We start from the raw sequence: 20734 nt of genomic DNA, 5'->3' as shown, positions 1-20734 counted from the left end.
TTTCTCGTTAGGTGTGGGGGTGCGGTTAGTGTAACTTTCAGGTGGGATAAATTGAATGTTCTCATTAAGTTAAGTGATACATATTAGTTCAACAACAGGGAAATTTCACCTCCACACTTAACCCATCTGTGAAGTGAAACACCACATACTCACTAGCGAGCACACTCAGTCATGGACTGTCGGCGCTGGGAATCGAACCAGCAACCTTCCGGTCACAGAGCAAGTTCCCTAACCTCCAGCCCACGATTGCCCCCCTCATGGCCAAAATTTGGCAGCTTCAGTTTAAACCACCCTCCTACAGCCTCTACCAGGCGAAGAACTTGGTCAAAAACAACCAAACAAAACTGATGTCAAGCACAAAACGTGTGTTTGACAAATATGGCATCCTCAATTCAATATTCTTTATATTCTAGATTTACATGTAGTCTGATTTAATAAATGTTGAGGTGCCCAATATAAGAAACTGCATAAAATCTCTGACACACCTGCTTATTTGCCGTCTGACTCTGTATGACACACTTGGCTATAAATATGTAAGCATGTTAACGAAATAAAGCTAATTAAAGCAAAACACTGGCGTCCATCCCTTAAAAGTGGCCATATAACACAGGAAGAGATAAAAGGAATGTATTCTTACTCTCGATAGCCAGATAAATCTTGCGCTCTCCTTCTTTGGGCTCTTTGCCTGGCGGGAAGTACGTTCCTCGGATGGTGATGGCAGCTTCGGAATACTCGCCGATCCTCTGCAAGGCCTCCTTAGACGTGACTTTCCACCGGGCCGTCTACAGAGCAAAACGAGAAACAGTTACATGGGGACATACAAGGTGATAACGTTAATCAATCAATCAATCAATAATATCAACTCACACAGAGCATTGAAAGTCTAGGGCTAAATTATATGACTGCACATTAAAATCAACACAAAATATTGGGACTATATTAGAATTATACATCTATACACAGCATCCAGTACAACCTGTGATGTGACAAAAACACATCTGGTATATTTTAATCTATTATAATCCTTTTCAATACTGTTAATGTTTGCTCTATGTTACAGTCTTCTGATCCAGATTTGAACAACTACTTCCAAAACATGAATGAATGAAATTTTTATGCCAGCTGGTTCCGAACTCGTTCTCGATGTTTAAAAACATCTAGTGTAGACGACACCTGCTGAATGACCTGGCGTTCATAAAGCCATACCTGAGGGAAGTCGTTGATCTCCAGCTCCTCCTCGTACCTCTTGACGGTTTCGGCCTGCTCAGCAGCTTGTCGCTCCTCCTCTAGTTTCTCCACAGGGGTGTAGTTGAGCTTAGCGTTGATCTTCTCAGCCAGCTGCTCGGCGATGGTTTTGGCAGAGACAGACGGGGCAATGATGGTGCCCCCCCTCATGATGGCGTTGGTGGCCTGCTGCATTACGTCCTGTCATTAACAGCAAAAACAAAAAGTCAGAGTGAGAGTGAATTTACAGCTTCGCATCTGAGAGTGAGGGTGCAGCAGAGCACTCCTGGAGAAAGTGAGGCTGGTTGGAGGAGAAACTTGATATTGGTATATATATTTTCCTTCCTGCCCAGCGTACGCTCCTGGGGCAGTTTCTAAACATTTGGGGTTCTAAAAGAAGTCCTACCCCCTTACCAGCGTCTCAGAGCCCACCCTAAACAAATTTAACTGTATGACATCATAGAAAAATTCTGAAGACTGTTTAAACTAAATACTCCCAAGTGTCCTCCTCTGATTCTGAACGCTCACCTGCGCCTCAGCACCTAGGTTCTTCTGAGCGTTGATCTTCAATGCCAGCTTCTTGGCGATCTCAAGCTTCTGGATGTTTCCGGCTGAAGGTGCAGCGAGACCAGCAAGACCCGAAGTAGCAGCAGCTCCAGTGAACCCAGGAGCGGCTACGCCAGCACTGCCACCCGGAGCCGATAGATCCTTCACCCGTTTCTTAGAATTAAACATGCTCTCGATCTGCTCGTCAATCTGTGGGCAGAATGAAGAGTGAGGTCGGGAGCTTCTTACAGAATCTTTCAGTTAAAGTAAACAGGCTGATTGATTAAAGGACAACAGGGATGAAAATCAAAATCTTTCAAAATATGGATCATGCAGGTTTGGGGACTGTTACTACTTCTACACTTGGTGGGAATGCGCACCTTTTACTGACTAGACGTGAAAGAAGATCTCAATGTAGATTTTCATTTGTTTATTTTATTTATTTTTTTTACAGTAGTCTATTTTCTGTTCTATCAAGATAGACAGTTTAACATAGACCAGGATGAGTTTTTTCTTTAGGGTGAAAAATACCAAACTTAAATTTGACCATTATAAACGTTTCTACACCTACTTCACATTCGTGTTCTTACTAAACGGCAAAGAAAGAAAAGCAATCAGCTGCATATTAACATTAATCGTTCAGGCAAGTATTTCTTTTTAACAGGCTTTGATCCATTTGTGGAAAAGAACCAAACGTTCAGAAACAAACAGCACACGACTCACATCCAGCGCCGTGTCTTCATCATCAGAATCGTGAAGACCCAGCGCGGCTTTCTGCAGTTTCTTCCTCTCGTTGGCCAGAGCGTGCTCCGTCTCGTCAAACTTGAAGCCCTTCCCTGAAAACCCACTGCTGCTTTTGATGCTTTTGCCTTCCTGTTAGAAAAGAAAAACAGCATGATCTTCTCTTGTGCTCTTACAATTTCATGAGTTCATGTATGTAGCCACACGTTCCTTCACACATCTGGGCCACTGAAATTCACTGACGTTTTGGTATTACTGCAGCACTACAGGGGACTGAAAAATCCTCCATCATTCAACATTACATTTAAAGTCTCAGCATCCGTGAGCCGATAAACACACCAGCACCAAAACCCAGACTGCTGACAGTTTGCCTAAATGACATTTTAACATTATTAGTTTTTAGTTATTAACATTAATGTTTCTTTATTTGTAACATTTCTTCAAAAAGTGGTGTTCTGTTGTTACAAGCTTGACATTAAGGGTGGGCGATAAAACGATAATGATAATTATCGTGATATAACTTGAAAGAGCGATAAGAAAGGTTTGATAAATGTTCGATATAATACACCATTCTCACACTTCCACGTTCTACCGAAAGGAAAAGTGGCACTACTCTGCTGTCACCAGAAGAGGGCGCACTTCCAATTTTTTGACAGGATTAGAGAAGGAGGTGGCAACGAGCAAAAGAAGTTGCTAAATATACTTCAGCAACGTCTGAAACGTGGAGTTATACACTCCCTGTTTGAGTGGAACGACTGGCGATCTGTTCTCCTGTGACCATGTGTAAGTGAGGAGATAAGTGGCGCAAGTTAGCTGTGCCGGCGTACAGTGAACTCACCTCTTTCCCAGCATCCTAACAAGCTTTAGCAGCATTAAATCACATCTCAAACGAAAGAATTGTTGTTACAGCCATCAGACATAGTATGCTCATTCACAAGCAACGAAAGTGAAAGAAAGAAGTGAGTTCACGTGAGTTACAGCCCTGATTTAAATGAAAGTAAACTGAGGAAGCTGTGAGGCATTGGAGAGCGGGAGAATCTTTCCAAGCTACTGGTTTTAGCAGATGGCTAACTTTGAAGCAGCGCTCCGTCACTCGCACAACACGGCAAATTGATGAAACTGTAGATCAAAGACACAAAAGCACCGCTTTCAGTTTAAATGTACCTAAAAGGAGGACTTTGTCTGGTGTTAGATATATTTAGGTTCACCCCTCTATTACAGAGAAACCCAGTCGCCTGCTAGCTGGTGTTTGATCCATCACTGACCTACTGAGCCAGCTAATGTTTGCTGTTCGTATCAAGTTGACGTTGTTAGGAAACAAAACAGTTTAGCATTTTTTTAGCCACTTGTTTAGCATTTGTAACAGGATACCCGAGCATTCGTTAAAATATTTTCTTTCTTAAATTATGACTTACAAAAACTGTGGCCGTGCTTTTCCAGCTGATTAAAAACAACTAATCAGACATTTTCTCCCACTGCCCGTGACAGATTGGAGAAATGCTCCACTGGTTGGCGATTGATTGTCATGTTCCGACCGAGAAATAAAGATTTGACATGTATCGTGAAATATATCGATATTGAACGATATGAATTTTGCTTATGACGATAAAATTTTTTCCCCATTTCGCCTGGCTCTACTTGACATCATAACAATAGAACACTTTTTGGTGCAATACAGAATCGACACATTCTCCATCGATCTGAAGAACCATTTCACCAGGCAGAGAACCCATTAGTCACGCAAAAGGTTCTTTAGTAAAGAAAATGGTTCTATGTAGAACCATGAACACATACGACCATTTTATTCACAAAAGAAGAACTATCTTTTTTATGAGTGTATTAAGTCAGGGGGTCTTACGGCCTTCTGCTGCTCTTTAAAGTTGACCCACAGCTGCTCCAGCTCAGGAGGAACTGGGGAACCTGACAGCTCCAGAGCTTTGATGATGTCACCAGCGTAGCGCGCCTGCTCCTCAGTAATGAACGTGTAGGCGTAGCCCTGCAAGACAGCGCAGCACAGCGTCAGAGAAGTACCACTAAGTCAGCCGGTCAGTCGGTCATGCATCTTTAGGGTCGTTCATTCTTTTACACCGTTTCCACATTAAAAAGGGGACGTTTTACACGTTATGCACATTAAAAGGGGAACGTTTGAGTCCTGCAGTGACAAACTTACAATTTCAAATCACTTTATCCAGTCAGCAGTTATTAAATTCTAAACTTACTGGTACAAAAACTGTGACTGTGGAATATAAAAGTAAACAGAACACAGTGGCTCTTTAGAGACTTCTACCAGACACGAGTTTGCTCATTTTCATCAGATTTAAACTTTTAATGGCCAATGACTAAACTGAGTACCAAACTACCTCCACCACATGTAGTGCAGTTAAGCTAATCGTCCTCAATTCCTCTGTGAAACAGGACTTTAGCCACATTACACCTCAGTGTATGCACGCTACATATAAAATATATATTAATGATGCACACTGAAATCCCAATGATACTGGCATTGTCAGAAAACTTTAGTTTTATGGGAAATAATTTTACTAAAGTGAATATAACGATTTAATTTACAGCCAAGGGTGAATATCTCTTATGCTTTAACAAGAACAACAAAAAAATTATATATATATAAATTTTTCCCCAGAAAATATCAGGTATGAATATGAAAATTATTATTCTGTAACTAAGTCAACTGTAAAAGGAGTCCCCAGCTTCACCTGGTTTTGTGAAACTAAAGTGGTCTTACTTTGTTTCCAGCTCTGCCTGTGCGCCCAGCCCGATGCACATAGTCTTCATAGTGGTTGGGACAGCTGTAGTTGACCACAAGGATCAGCTGTTTGACGTCCAACCCTCTGGCTGCCACAGAGGTGGCCACCATCAGTCTGCAGGCTCCGTTTTTAAAATCGTTTATGATGCTGTCTCTGTCATACTGGTCGATTCCTGTTAAAAAAATGAAAAAAAAAAAAATAGAGAAAAGCATAAATACAAAAATCAACAAATCACGGAACATACAGTAATTAAGGTAAATAATACATGTCTGTTGGACTGTGAGGGTCCAGGGGTCAGCAACATGTGGCTCTTTTACTGCCCTATCGCAGCTCCGCAGAAGAATTCGATCTTTTTTTTTTTAAGGTATAAATAAAATAATCCTCCTTTGCAGTAAAATAAAGCTCTGCTGACCGTTATAACACAGTTCTAACACAGTTTAACAATAAATGTTCTTAAATGCTGGAGTTAATGTATGACTGACAATTCACCCTTTAACTCCGAAGGTCGGCACGCAGACTACTGGTCACCATAGCAATGCACACAACAGTCTTGCCCAGATAGTAGCTAATATAAAGGCAAAGAAAAAGATTTAAGACGAATATCGATAACTTGGGAGACGGTTGGCCTTCTTTTCATTTATAATCACTCCATCTGGTTTCGTGATGCGTTATATCTGCAACGAGAAACTGTCAAACACTAAGAAGTTGCAAAGCTGAAGTCAGTTTCTCATTTGCCAGCTTCTTGTTCAAAATTTCCTGTTCCAGCTTACAACCCCAATTCCAATGAGTTGGGACGTTGTGTAAAACAAATTAAAACAGAATACGGTGATTTGCAAATACTTTAACCTATATTCAATTGAATACACTACAAAGACAAGATATTTAATGTTCAAACGGATAAACTTTATTGTTTTTTGCAAATATTCACTCATTTTGAATTTGATGACTGCAACACGTTCCAAAGAAGTTGGGACAGGGGCAACAAAAGACTGGGAAAGTTGAGGAATGCTCAAAAAACACCTTTTGGAACATTCCACAGGTGAACAGGTTAATTGGAAATAGTTGAGTGTCGTAATTGTGTACAAAAGGAGCATCCCTGAAAGGCTCAGTCATTCACAAGCAAGGACGGGGCGAGGTTCACCACTTTGTGAACAACTGCGTGAGCAAATAGTCCAACAGTTTAAGAACAACGTTTCTCAACATGCAATTGCAAGGAATTTAGGGATTTCATCATCTACAGTCCATAATATCATCAAAAGATTCAGAGAATCTGGAGAAATCTCTGCAAGTAAGCGGCAAGGCAGAAAACCAACATTGAATGCCCGTGACCTTCGATCCCTCAGGTGGCACTGCATTAAAAACCGACATCATTCAATATTGGATATTCCCACATGGGCTCAGGAACACTTCAGAAAACCACCGTCAGTGAACACAGTTCATCGCTCCATCTACAAGTGCAAGTTAAATCTCTGCCATGCAAAGCGAAAGCCAGATATCAACAACACCCAGAAACGCCGCCAGCTTCTCTGGGCCTGAGCTCATCTGAGATGGACTGAGGCAAAGTGGAAAAGTGTCCTGTGGTCTGACAAGTCCACATTTCAAACTGTTTTTGGAAATCATGGACATGGTGTCCTCCAGGCCAAAGAGGAAAAGGACTGTCTGGATTGTTATCAGCGCGAAGTTCAAAAGCCAGCAACGTCTTTTTCAGGGACGTCCTGCTTATTTCAGCAAGACAGTGCCAAGCCACATTCTGCACGTGTTACAACAGCGTGGCTTCGTAGTAAAAGAGTGCAGGTACTAGACTGGTCTCCCATTGAAAATGTGTGGCGCATTATGAAGCGCAAAATACGACGACAGAGAGCCCGGACTGTTGAGCAACTGAAGTTGTACATCAAGCAAGAATGGGAAAGAATTCCACCTACAAAGCTTCAACAATTAGTGACCTCATTTCCCAAACGCTTATTGAGTGTTGTTAAAAGGAAAGGGGATGTAACACAGTGGTAAACACGCCCCTGTCCCAACTTCATTGGAACGTGTTGCAGGCATCAAATTCAAAATGAGTGAACATTTGCAAAAAACAATAAAGTTTATCTGTTTGAACATTAAATATCTTGTCTTTGTAGTGTATTCAAGTGAATATAGGTTGAAAAGGATTTGCAAATCATCGTATTCTGTTTTATGTTTTACACAACGTCCCAACTTCATTGGAATTGGGGTTGCAAAATGGTGCAGCAGCCGCAATTGAGAAGCTGACTTTTTTTTTTTTTTTTTTTTTTTTAACAGCCTCGTAAAAAAAGTCAAAAGGTTGAGAGAAATTTTACAAGAAACTATTCTAATTTCGTGTAAAAGTTTCCTGCCGGGAATGCGAGAAAAGCAGCTACAGCTGAGCTTAAAGCAAAGCAAAGCAAGTCTGCGTTTTCATTTATTTTAGATTTTTAGCCTTTACTAGTACATTAACACATACTACAACATATTTACAGCCAAGATGGTAAAATAGACATAAAATATGTTGTGGCTCCCAAGGTGGTTTGATATCTGTTGAAAGGACAAAATGGCTCTTCATAATGTTTGGATTGCCGATCCCCGGTTCAGAACATCCAGCACTGAAAGCGACTTGTTCAATAGACAAAACTGGACCGTACCTCCATGCAGAGACATGCAGGGGTACGAGGCCTTCATCAGGTCTTTGAGCAGAGCGTCAGCATGTTCCTGTTTGTCTACAAAGATGATCACGGAGCCTTTCTCCTGGTAATGACCAAGGATCTCCAGAAGCTTCAGGAACTTCTTGTCCTCCTCAATCACAATCTGAGGAGAACGAGAAAGCGAATTAGTATCAACGTCTGGATCAGGAACTCTTTCATAAAGGAGCTTAAAACACAGAATCACAGGGACGTAAGGACTCAAGACGTATGGCAAAAAGAATCAGCTAGAACTGCGATCTGTGTTGTGATAATATATGATGCGAGAAAATTTGGCTGATAGTAACAATTTAAAGTTATGGACAGCATTTCAACTATTTTTATTTATTCAAAGATCTGCATTTTTAAATTAATATTATTTAAACTTTCTCAAAGAAACACTTTACAGCGTCGTTTATGCACAATCCACACCATTATAACATGAAACACTCAAATACAGTCAGTAAACTCATCATCTTACTTTAAGGATGCACTAAACTATCAGAATTGATTTCCACTGTACAGCCAGATTTACAGACAAAAAGTGTTTAGTAAAAAAACAAAAATGTAAAACTGACATAAATAGTTATATATTACTGTAATATGGCTAATTCTTGTTTTTTGTTTGAGGTAACTGATAGTGTGATGCCCACAATGGATGAACCACCTTCAATCCAGGAGTGCTGGACACAGGAATCATCCTTATTAGAATACCGGGCCCCGCCCAGACAGTCCTGAGGTCTCTGATTCTTGTTTACTAAGCAGTGTTTTATAATATTTCTATCAAACTTTACAGCATATCTACTCTAAAGCTTAAAGTGCCATAAATGAATTCTTAAATATTTTACACTGTGATTTTTACAGAGCCCTGCTAGTGGCATCCTGTGTAAATAACAACATCATGTGTGGTCAGGCCATATTAATGCATGTGAACAAGATCCTAATGCAGGGCCATAACCTAGTAAGGTGTAGGAACGAGATCAGGGCTTAGTTATCTCATCAATGCCTTAGCAAGTTGTAGCCACAACTTAATTATCTCACTCCCACGCCTTACTAAGTCATAGTCACACATCAGGATCTAGTTCCCACAGCTTACTAAGTCGTGGCCATTTTTTTTTACTTACACAGGATTTCACCAGCTGGGCCCAGTAAACTTTAACCCTGCAAAGCAGAAGCTTTGGGTAAGCAAATCAGTATTTTTACTGATTTTACTAGCCTTGCTACTCTGTATAAAACCACAAATACAACTGAAGGAGTAAGAAACTGGCTGATAGACATAATGGCTAAAATCTACCCACGAGTCAGTCAGACTGTAAAGAAATAATAATTCACCATAAAAAAATGAATAAATAAATAAATAAAAACGTTTTATCCCTGAGTAGTAAATACAGGAACAGATTGTGATGACTAACAGAACAGACATGCTTATATTTATCTGCTCACCACATGCTGCTCCACATCCGAGCACACGACGCTTCTCCCTCCCACCTGCACCTCTACAGGTTTGGTGAGGATCCTCCTGGCTAAGGCCTCCATCGCTCGTGGGAAGGTGGCAGAGAACATCACCGTCTGCCGGTCTGGCCTGACATTATCTACTATACGCATCACCTGGACAACATACACAGGCAGGTAGGTTAGATATCTGTATCGGGGTCCTCATGGCCCACCTGTTAACAGCACAGCATGAAGGCTGATTAAAAAATAAAGCACAACTTTCTAAAGAGGTTTAAAAAAAAAAGGAAACTTGAAAATTATGAACTGAACAACAGTTTTAAGATCAGATGGTCCATTCAGCTCCAATTACAAAAAACAATGTTTCATTATGACAATAAATAAATAAATAAAATGTATTTTGTGTTTCTGGATGATTCTACTGAACTGATTCAGAATCAGAGCTGAAACACATTAAGTGATCTTTGACTTTAAACTAAAACATTTTGCTATACCCATTATGTTTTTTATTGAATAACATGACCGAACATTTCATTTTGCCATCATCAAAAGAACCATAACAGTACCCACTTACCTCTGTGAAATACTACAAAATACTAATAAACCTAAATATTTCTAAAAATACTACAACGTGTTTGTGCTGGTTTGTGCCATAGGATCATCGTTAGTGCCGCCATTCATGAGAAATGAAACATTATGTTTTAATACCTATGATGTCACTTAGCCCAACATCTAAATTGCAGAAATATCCTCTTTTTAAATAGTCTTGTTAATTTATGCTGTGTTTGTGCTGTTGAAAGTAACGTTTACACTATATTAATTCTCAAGTTATAGGTAAAACCATGTTTCAGTAAGTGACGCCACCCCACTCCCCCATCAACACCTGAATCATGCCACTTGGCCTTGTTCGTCTGTGCTGGTTTGTGCCAGTAAAGAAAATGTGTGTTTCAATTCTTGTTGCATAAACCTTTTTTTTCTCAAATATAAATGACAGGAATACATTTATTTAGTAGACAAAAAAAAAATATTGAATATATATGAAATACTGGCATCACTCTGAAACATGACTAACAGTGGGGAAATCTTTTCATCCTTTTTTCTCTAGTTTATTTTTGTAAGCTATTCTTTAAAATACCGATTCTCATGAGGAACATTCAACTTTTAAAAGTACAGATGCTTATTGATGCAGTACTTTCATCGGTCACTCGCTCAGAGAGACTCACCTGCGGCTCGAAGCCCATGTCGAACATGCGGTCGGCCTCGTCAACCACCACGTAGGTCACCCTCCGCAGGTTGGTGACACGGCCTAAACATCCAAGCACAAAAACACACAAACTGTGTTATAAACATGTTATTAAAAAGCAGCACAAAACTGACCCCTACTGGTTAAACAGGATTACAGTGCAGTAATTGATAAAGACTACAGCCACACTGACACTAAAGGAGTCTCTGGTTTCCATTTCTTGCATACCATCTGAGGGGCACGGCCACCCTGTTAAACCTGTCACATCATACATTTAAACAGCTGCATCAACAGCTGGACTATCTGACCGGCTTTTCACCTGGGAAAAACACACATCAGAGATTACCACGCATGTGTGGAAGAGAAGACTTCTACTGTAAAATGAATTAAAAAACAGTCAAGCACCATCAGCTCTTCATTTATGACTGTAAATACTGGGGATGCATCGATACCGATATTGTGCTAATGCATTCATAAAAATTCACAGGTACAGACATGCCTCAGATGTGGTTGCTGTGCTGCTGCTGGAAGAGACAGATGAGGATCAAAACTATGAAACATACTTTACTTACAGCTGTACAGAAGAGCTTTTCTGACGGGGAACAAAACCCACTTTTCTCCACCGCAAAGCTACTTGAGACAGGAACTCTAATGTAGCATAGCTAGCTAATGCACCTCATTTAAAATCAGATAGATTTAATTATTTAAATAAGGCACATTGCACTCACATTAACATCTTCATTCTACTCAGTATCAGCAATTACTCAAAAACACATACTCTGTCTGAAAATCCTGTATCGATGCATCACTAGTAAATACAGAACTGACCATATTTAGAGCTGAACAACAGTTTACACTTTTTGACTGGGAGGGGCTCAGCCTTCAGTGTATAATCAACACAAGTACTTATAGAGCAGGTGAACCAACAAATAAACAATAAAACATGCAAAAAAAAGAATATAAAACGAAATATGACTGGCTACATTACAATTTTACATAAAACAAAGACCTATTTCCAGTGGCATTAGAATCATAACAGCACCAGCAGATAATGGTATAAAAAAAAAGTTGTAACATCAGAAAGAATATTAGTTTTGACTAGAGTTGGGCGATATGGGCAAAAATCTTATCACGTTAAAAAATCTCATTTTTTGATATCGATACATATCGCAATAAATGTCAATGTTTGATATAAAGTAATATCAATTCGCTGTGCTGTGCGAGTGACGGAGCGCTGCTTGAAGTTAGCCAGCTGCTAAGAACAACTAGCCACAGAAGCTAGCGTTCTCCCACTCTGAGAGCCACACAGTGTCCTCAGTTTACTTTCGTTTAAAGCGGGGCTGTAACTTCTACAAACACACTTCTTTCACTTTTGTTGCTCAGGAATGCACTAATACTAAAATATGCCCGAGTGTTGTAAAAGCACTTTAGTTGAGAGGAGCAGATGTGATTTGATGACACTGAAGTTTGTTAGGATGTACAGAAAGAGGCGAGTTCACTTTAGGACAGTACAGTTACGCCACTTATCTCATCACTCACACTTGGTCACAGGAGATTTGCCAGATTGCCAGTCGCTCCACTCAAACAGGGAATACATACAGTACTGTGCTAGTCTTAGGCACCCAAGGCACATTTTCAAAATTTATGTGTGTAGTTTGTGTTTATTTGCTAAGAAAAGTGTTCATATTTTAAGAAACAAAGTTTATAGAATATTAATGAACGATTATATACACGAGATATATATATATATATATATATATATATATATATATATATATATATATATATATATATATATATATATATATATATATATATATATATATATATACACATATACATACACACACACACACACACACACACACACGAGATAGATATATATATAACTAGTGATTTTCAGGATGTTAGTGTACTTAATTAACCATTTCCAAGCCTCTCCTCGAGGAAGCCCAGTATTATATGCAGTTAAAAAGCAGCTCCTGGTTTGAATCAGTGCTTCAGTAAATTGAGCTCATGATGTAACTGATGATATTAAAAGTCTCTGTGGCGGCTGTGAAGGTGTCGAGGAAAAATAGGAACCCAAGAAAGTCGTTACTTTTTATTGTTTTTATGTTGATTTGAATTATGAATACGACTTTATTCTAATGTATATTGTTATAAACTCACTGCTGAGGTGAATTGTTTAAAAATTTGTTTAGATGCCTAAAACGTTCACACAGTACTGTAGCTCCACATTTCAGATGTTGCTAAAGTGTATCTGGTGACTTATTTTACTCGGTGCCCCCAAATAATGACGAAAAACTCAGAAGTGTGCCCACTCGTGGCGAAAGCAGAGCAGTGTCGCTTTCCTCGCAGTAGAAAATGCCATGGCTGTCGCTAGAACGTGGAAGTGTGAGGATGCTCTATTACATCGAACATTACGTTATATATAGTGATAATTATCATTATCGTTTTATCGCCCAGCCCTAGCTTTAACTGATGTCTCAAACTGATGTTTCATGATATATTACTGTCCATTTATTGTTTCTCTGACTAAACAAATCAATAGTATGTGTCTACATAGTGACATGAATTATGTTTTTAATATATGCACATCCACCAGTATGGGAGCTTCTTTAACACAGTGACAGAAAGCACGCTCACCAGCTACTCTGAGGGCAGATTTAAATCCGTTTAATCGTGAGGACGTCGCTAAATTCTCAGAATGGATTGCACGTGGGACACTGGGGTCAACAGGATTTATGATGAACCTTCCTTCTGATCATCGTATCTTTGGTTCACCATTCCTAGCTCATTACGTCACAGTGAACAGCCTGTGTCAGGGTAGCTTCACTAACCTTCAGCAGTCTTCAGGAAACGCCTCAAAATGTCCTGGTACATTTTTCCAAAATGGTCAAACAATGTGAGAAGTTTAGTAAATGGAAGCGATTTCATTCACATTCAAAAACATTCTCGCAATTTACACTGGAAATTCAGTCCTACAGCGTCTCATAGGAGCGCTGGAACACCCTGCCTGTCAATCCTCTCATCTGATCCTGCATAGTTCTGGAGAAAGGAAGAGTCCACTCACCGCTGTTGGCTCCTAACATGTCAATCATTCGACCTGGTGTGCACACTATAATTTCGGCTCCACGCTTCAGCTCCGCAATCTGGTCCCCAAAGACAAAAGAAAAGATATTGAGGGTAAAAGTTTTATCCTTCAATTTGCAAAGCTTTGTGGGCAACACTAAAGGCTCAAATGATGTGAAAAGGGAAACAGCTGTATGGGGTGCACAACGGTGGTCCTGCAGGGCTGGTGTTTATCATAGACTGGTGTTTTACCTGCTCAAACACACCTGACGACACTTACCTGTTAAGCTGCCAGGTTAAGTGGTGTTTGAACAGGAAACATTCAAGCTGTGCTGGACACCAAGCCTCTGAGACTGGAGCTGTGCACCTGGTACTGTGGATAACTACTCTGCCCTATTAGGGCAAATCTAGCAATTAGAAAACTAGAAATCTGCCAAAATGACTTGTGACAGTGGTTTCATACCACGACAATGACGCTCTTCAGTGCGACCCATTTTACTGCCAGCGTTTGTCTATGGAGACTGCATGGCTATGTGCTTGATTTTATGCAAAAGTTAGTAATGGCTGAAACGCCTGAATAATTAGGAGGGTGATCCACATATTTCTGACCATATAATGTACATACATGCACTTATTTCAGTTGACATCATAAAGGATGAAAAACATTTGAGATATACTAAAACTCACCGAAGCAGTCCACTTCAAATAGAACTGCAAAAAAGAGGCAGTTCTACAGCTTCACGTACCTGTTCACTGATCCCGGTGCCTCCATACACACATACCACCCTCAGCCCCAGAGGCTTGGAGAACTTTTTGCACTCCTTTGTTATCTGCAGGGCCAGCTCTCTGGTCGGGGTCATGATCACAGCTAGGAGAGAATTCGGGTCCATGTTAGTAAACTAATCCCACACAATGTAACAGTGGCAGTGAATTACAGTATGAATGCTCATTACTACCTTTTACTAATTGCCGGGAGCTGAATTATAGCTGGACATACAATAAGCGTGAAAACTGACATTAGTTAAAACTTTTTTGCCTATATCATTTGTCGGCCGATATGTCCCAATGAATTCAAAAGGTTCATTATTCTCAACCGAATACTGAAATCATGTTTGATGCGTTTATTTTTTCTTAAATATAAAACTAACATTACTGTTAGCTAAAAACGTAACAACCATGGAGCCACTGTACTGTTGCATCTCTACTGCAAACACTGCTAAGGTTTTGAAACGTATCGGTTCATAGATGGAAATTCATCTGCAAAAAACAGCCTGACATGAATTCACTGGTTTTGTGATGTCATACGTCAGCCCACAGCAGTTTAGTCCCGCCCATTCACAGTGAGGCAATAAGGAGTGTTTCAGCCTGGACTGTGTTTCGATTGAGGCACAATAAAGGGAAGCCAATTAGAACAGAGATCGTTTGCATATCTCAGTCTTAAAGGCACTGTAACAAAAACAGCCTGTTCTAAATTCTAAAGAGAAGCTGGACCATCTTTGGAATGTAAGTAAACATCAAGGGAAGACAAATGTCGGATAAGTAGCCTTTAACCTTTTGATTAGGTGTGTTTTCATAGTTAATGTAGCTGTTTACCGATTACAAAGCCAAGCTCAGGTTCTTTTGCTATCTTAGTGGTCAAAGTTTATTCAGAGAAAAATAACGTTGACAGGTTACAGAAATCTCATTCAGAACCAATGGCTCTGCGAGATGACCTGCTTGATATGAAGTTAATTTGTATAGAATTATAGAGACGACAGGTAAGATGTCATGATGCCATTCCACTGTTACGTTTATTACTGAGAAGTTTTGTTATAATCTGCTTTTAGAAATCAAGTGTATTTGCGTACCGATGGGGCCTTCTCCTTCCTCTAGCGGCCTCTGGTCTAAAATGTGGCGGAACATCGGCAGAAGAAAGGCGATGGTCTTCCCACTTCCGGTCTTTGCGATTCCAATGAGATCCCGTCCAGACATGATGGCAGGAATCGCCTGTGTTTGGATTGGAGTGGGCTTTTCATAGTTGTGTCTGAGGGAGAAAAATAAAGAGAAAATGCATTCAAATAAAACTTCAATGCTCTCTTGAGCACAACTTTTAAAACCTTGACAGATTTCTAAAACGGGGAGCATAACACACTTAACAACAGTGTGAAAATTTGTCGCAAGAGGTTTGAAAGGGACAAAAAAAATTGTGTGGAGAGAAAAAAAAAAACAAAAAAAAAAAAAACATCGCACTAAATGTCAGAGTATTTGTGCAGAGAAGGACCACACTCACTTTTTAAGGGCATTTAAAACTTTCATGGATGTCCCACACTGCACCCAGGTCTTGATGGGTTTCGGGCAGCCCTTCCCTTTCACCGTGATGCCTTCCAGCTCGAGACGGTACTCGTTCACCTCTGGAGGGGAAGGAAAGTGATTTGAAAAACCACTGCACACGCTACGCTTATACCTATTAGGTTTCTAATTCATTGTCTTACCCTCTGGCGTCATTTTAGCCAGCTCAGGAACTTCTACGTAGAAATTTTTCCGGAAGGACTCGTACTGGATCTTCTGATGATCCACAGGCTCTAGAATCTTCCGCTGCTTTGTCTGATAGCCAGTCAGGGCGGTCTGCAGGTCCACCTCCTCCTCTTCAGACGAATACTACACATACAAAACACATGAACCTACAGTTCTGACCCAAGAGAAATATTCATGTGAACAAAAAAATACAACTAAAATTAAGTTTCTTGGTTAACGTATAAATAAGGACTTTTAGACAAACCTCCATTGCATCCTGGTCATTCTCCATTAACTCTCCTTTCTTCTTGGTGGTATGAGGCGTCTTCTTTGTTTTGACAACAGTTACAACTTTGGTCACGGTCATTCCACCTTTCTGTTGACACAGAATTAAATTTATTTATATGCAGACTTAACCATGTTCACATCACAGATATGGTAGAACTGCTGCAGTGTGAAATATAATGTCCATAGATTTGTTGTCAGATCAAAGATTCACACCCTCAGTTACTAAAGTACAGTAATACTACATACTATAAGGCCAAAAGTATGAGGATGCCCTCCTAATTATTCAGTAATACTCAATGCTAACAGGTGCACAAAATCAACCTAACAGGTGCACACAAGCCTAAGATCACTATGCTCAATGCCAAGAGTCGGCTGGAGTGGTGTAAAGTGCCACCAATGGACACTGCAGCAGTGGAAACGTGTTCTCTGGATTGATGAATCAGCTTCTCTGTCAGTTTGATGATAATCTGGGTTTGGTGGATGCCAGGAGAATTACCTACCGAAATACATAGTGCCAACTGTAAAGTTTGGTAGAGGAGGAATAATGAGCTGAGACTGTTTTTCAGGGTTTGGTCCCCTCGGTTCCAGTGAAGGGTGATGGTAAAACTACAGCACAAAGACATTTTACACAATTATATGCTTCCAGCTTTGTGTCAGCAGTTTGGGGAAGAGCCTTTCCTGTTCCAGCATGACTGAGCCCCTGTGCACAAAGCAGCTCCATGAAGACATGGAGTGACCAGCGTAGTGTGCAGGAACTCCAGTGGCCTGCACAGAGCCCTGACCTCAACTTCACTGAACACCCTTGGGATGAACTGGAACAGAGATTGTGAGCCTTCCCAGAAGACTGGAGGCTATTATACCCAAAAAAGGGGGGCAACTCTACACTAATGCTCATGGTTTTGGAATAGGATGTCCAACAAGCTCAGACAGATGTGATGATCAGGTGTCCCCATACTTTTAGTCATGGAGTGTCTTTAAAAGTTCAAAACGAGGAATTCTCCCTTACCTTGTCATTTCCACCTCTCATCGTGCCCATGTTGAACTTCTTGACTTCCTCCTTCACCTCTTCCATATAAGCATCTAAAGGATCTAGCTCCTCTCCGGTTTCTGTCTCCATTGCTGCGCTCTCCTCTGTCTTCCCATCCTTCTCCTTTTCGTCCTCATCGTCTCCCTCACGATCCACTGAGGCTGGACCTTCCTCGTCATCATCTGAATAAAACGCACAAAAAAGGTCATGAAAATGATCTATACTTTTGTTTAGAAAGTTAGGCAGTAATTAAGAAGTTTCTATCATACAGACTGTTTTTTTTTTTAAATCTCTTTTGGGTAATTAATCTTTAACATGAGATACTCAGCCAGCAGCTTAGACATTAGTATTGGGCGATTTACCATTTCAAACAATATATATCCTCAGTTGTGAGATCTGTTATACCTGTTATACTGGTACGCCACAAAGAAGTGCAGATAACATGATATACAAACCTCATATCATGCAAACCATGATAACGTTACCCATTTAGCTGAGTGTCAAAGTGAGGGATATTTCAGTCACATTTCAAATGAAAGTTGAACTATTTTTCGATCACCTCCTGCTGTCTAGTTCACTGCATCTGCTCACAAGCTGCCCACTTTGTTTTTAAGGCTTGACATAGACACCAGAACAATAGGGCCTGGGCTGAGGAGCCTGCTGTCTCAGTGGCTTGATATTCAGCAATAAGGCAAGACCAGCCAGTGCTGAAGCGTAAATGAACGAGGACGCACATGGGACGTACCTTTCAGACAAAGGACTTGACAAATTCAAACAAATTAAGGTTGGCATCTGATTCTAATCTATTCCACCTTAAGCGAATCATCTGTTAGCTTATTATAAAGTGCCTCAGAAAAGCTCATTTCCAGCAGTGAAACACATTCCTACTGATTTTAAATCTCATGTTTGTTTGAGGAGCTGTGTGAGATTCCCGCACCATCATCGTCCTCCAGGCTCCACTTCTTGCCCTGTTTCATCTCCTCGAGCTCCTTCTTGATCTCGCCAATGTTCTCCATGGCCTTTTTCCTCTGCTCCTCCCTCCACTTCTCCACACGCTCCTTCCTCTTCCTCATCTCCTCCTCCAGCGTGTTCTGGTCAAAGTCTTGCTGCAGAGGCATGAACACATGAAGCTCAATAGTGATGAACGAAGGACAGACCACTCTGATCGAATCTGAATCTCTCACAGTGAACTTACGTCTTCAGCCTTCTCCTCCTCCTTCTCCTCTTTGACTTTCTTCTTGTCTGCGGGTTGGTCTCCACTGTCTGACCTCTCCTTGCTGTGTGAGGGGTCAGAAACAGACATGTAGTACATGATGAGAACCAACGACAGGCTACACACAAATACAGGTTTCGACTTGAGTTTTAAAATAAAAAAAAAAATGTTAAAAAGACACCAAACAAAAATTACACTGAAGTTCAGCCCTAATTCAATAAAAACATATCATTTTGGGGGAGGGCTGCAGACTCCTGTGGTGGGGGAGTTCCTTAAAACAATCGCACACTTGTAATACTGAGTGTATTAAGACTCATTTATGCTCAACGTTACATACAGATACGGACAAAGCTAAGATTTATATACTCAAACTGTACGAATATGCTCCACCTGACTGACCTGCTACATGAAACACAGCCTCTACAGATGCTCTGTCTATGGACCATTATCAGTAAAGCTGATTCATTTAGAATAACACGAGTATAGAGACTCTGGCAGAAGGTTTTGCCTTTTTCTTCTCTTTTGCTAGCCTACATGTCTCCACCCATGTTGGGGAAGTGCAGTTGTCCATTTATAAAACAGTCTAAAATCTCTCAGTGGATTCCAGGTGGGAATGTGCCAAGGCAGAATGTTTAAAGTGACCAACAGCTTTGTGTCTGACTGTGACGGAGACAGTAACTCTTCCCTGTGTCAGCACATCCTCCTTCACTGTGTTTGTTCATTAACGCAGCTGCTACACTCGGCTTATGGCACACAGCATCAGCTGGAACCGGAATGTTTGTAACGGTTAATTTTTTGAGTAAATAAGCAGACTATCAGCACAATACACCAGTAACCTTATTGATGTATCCCTAGAATTACTATTATTTAATAGACTACCTGAACCCTAAAGTTGATTTTTAAATTGTATTTTTAATAAACACTGATAGTCTTCCGGAAAAGTCAAACTCTGCTAAGGCGTATATTTCGAAGTTTAACTGAGGGGAGTATCTGAAACTGGGGGTGTTGTTACACTTTAAAACTTTGGATTTCTTCTGTTTGAGTTTAGAACAGTCACCATTTAGACTTGAAGGGTGGATTCATATCGGTCAGTCACAAACTGTTTAACTACAGCTACAGTCTTACAGACCCTCACATTTCTACAAATATTTTATTAGATTTCATCATGGGACAACATTATAGAAATGAAACTTGGATATAATTTAAAGTAGTCAGTGTGCAGCTTGTATAGCAGTGCAGATTTACTGCCCTCTGAAAAGAACTCAACACACAGCCATTAATGTCTAAATAGCTGGCAACACAACTGAGTACACCTCACAGTGAACACGTCCAAATTGTGCCCAATTGTGTTCCTCCCTGATGTCATTGGACTTCTTAGTGTTAAGGTTCCAGGTGGTAATGGGGAGCAGGGCTGTTACATTTGGTGTTTTGGGTGCAATTTGCACATAGTGGCCACTGGATATTCAACATGGCACCTCATGGCAAAGACTTCTCTGAGGAAGTGAGAAATAGAATTGTTACTCTCCACAAAGATGGCCTAGGCTATAAGAAGATTGCTAACACCCTGAAACTGAGCTACAGCACGGTGGCTGAGGTCATACAGTAGTTTTCCATGACAGGTTCCACTCAGAACAGGCCTCACCAGGATTGACCAAAGAAGTCTACATGTTCAGCATCATATCCAGAGGTTGACTTAAAAAAAATAGACGCATGAGCGCTGTCAGCATTGCTGCAGAGGTTGACGAAGTGGGAGGACATGCCGCATAATATATCAACTTGCTCTGCATGGCCATCATCCCAGAAGGAAGCCTCTTCTGAAGCCCGGAAACAGTTTGCTGAAGGCAAGCATTCCAAGAACATGGATTACTGGAACCAAGTCCTGTGGTCCGACGAGATCAAGATAAACTTGTTTGGCTCAGATGGTGTCCAGCATGTATGGTGGCGCCCTGGTGAGGAGTTCCAAGACAACTGTCTCTTGCCTACAGTCAAGCA

At 40.6% G+C, this 20734-nt stretch overlaps 1 protein-coding gene across 2 annotated transcripts in view; it reads right to left on the bottom strand.

Annotated features, from left to right (window-relative positions):
- ddx46 (DEAD (Asp-Glu-Ala-Asp) box polypeptide 46) overlaps window positions 1–20734 on the bottom strand; it is a 29279-nt gene that overhangs the window by 4234 nt on the left and 4311 nt on the right. For both annotated transcript variants that reach the window (XM_037546195.1, XM_037546194.1), the window contains exons 4-21: window positions 18725–18806; window positions 18467–18635; window positions 17509–17711; window positions 16480–16590; window positions 16193–16358; window positions 15991–16111; window positions 15569–15744; window positions 14468–14589; window positions 13723–13801; window positions 10630–10712; window positions 9398–9562; window positions 7919–8081; window positions 5255–5448; window positions 4370–4507; window positions 2494–2643; window positions 1753–1980; window positions 1207–1425; window positions 638–782 (exon numbers count right to left, since the gene is read on the bottom strand). In XM_037546195.1, coding sequence (XP_037402092.1) covers window positions 638–782; window positions 1207–1425; window positions 1753–1980; window positions 2494–2643; window positions 4370–4507; window positions 5255–5448; window positions 7919–8081; window positions 9398–9562; window positions 10630–10712; window positions 13723–13801; window positions 14468–14589; window positions 15569–15744; window positions 15991–16111; window positions 16193–16358; window positions 16480–16590; window positions 17509–17711; window positions 18467–18635; window positions 18725–18806 — 2714 coding nt within the window. The remainder of the gene's footprint in view (window positions 1–637; window positions 783–1206; window positions 1426–1752; window positions 1981–2493; window positions 2644–4369; window positions 4508–5254; window positions 5449–7918; window positions 8082–9397; window positions 9563–10629; window positions 10713–13722; window positions 13802–14467; window positions 14590–15568; window positions 15745–15990; window positions 16112–16192; window positions 16359–16479; window positions 16591–17508; window positions 17712–18466; window positions 18636–18724; window positions 18807–20734) is intronic.

Source organism: Pygocentrus nattereri, chromosome 16, assembly GCF_015220715.1.
Source record: "Pygocentrus nattereri isolate fPygNat1 chromosome 16, fPygNat1.pri, whole genome shotgun sequence".
NCBI lineage: Eukaryota > Metazoa > Chordata > Actinopteri > Characiformes > Serrasalmidae > Pygocentrus > Pygocentrus nattereri.
Note: the sequence above shows the minus strand (reverse complement) of the source record. Positions and strands in the feature narration are given on the sequence as shown.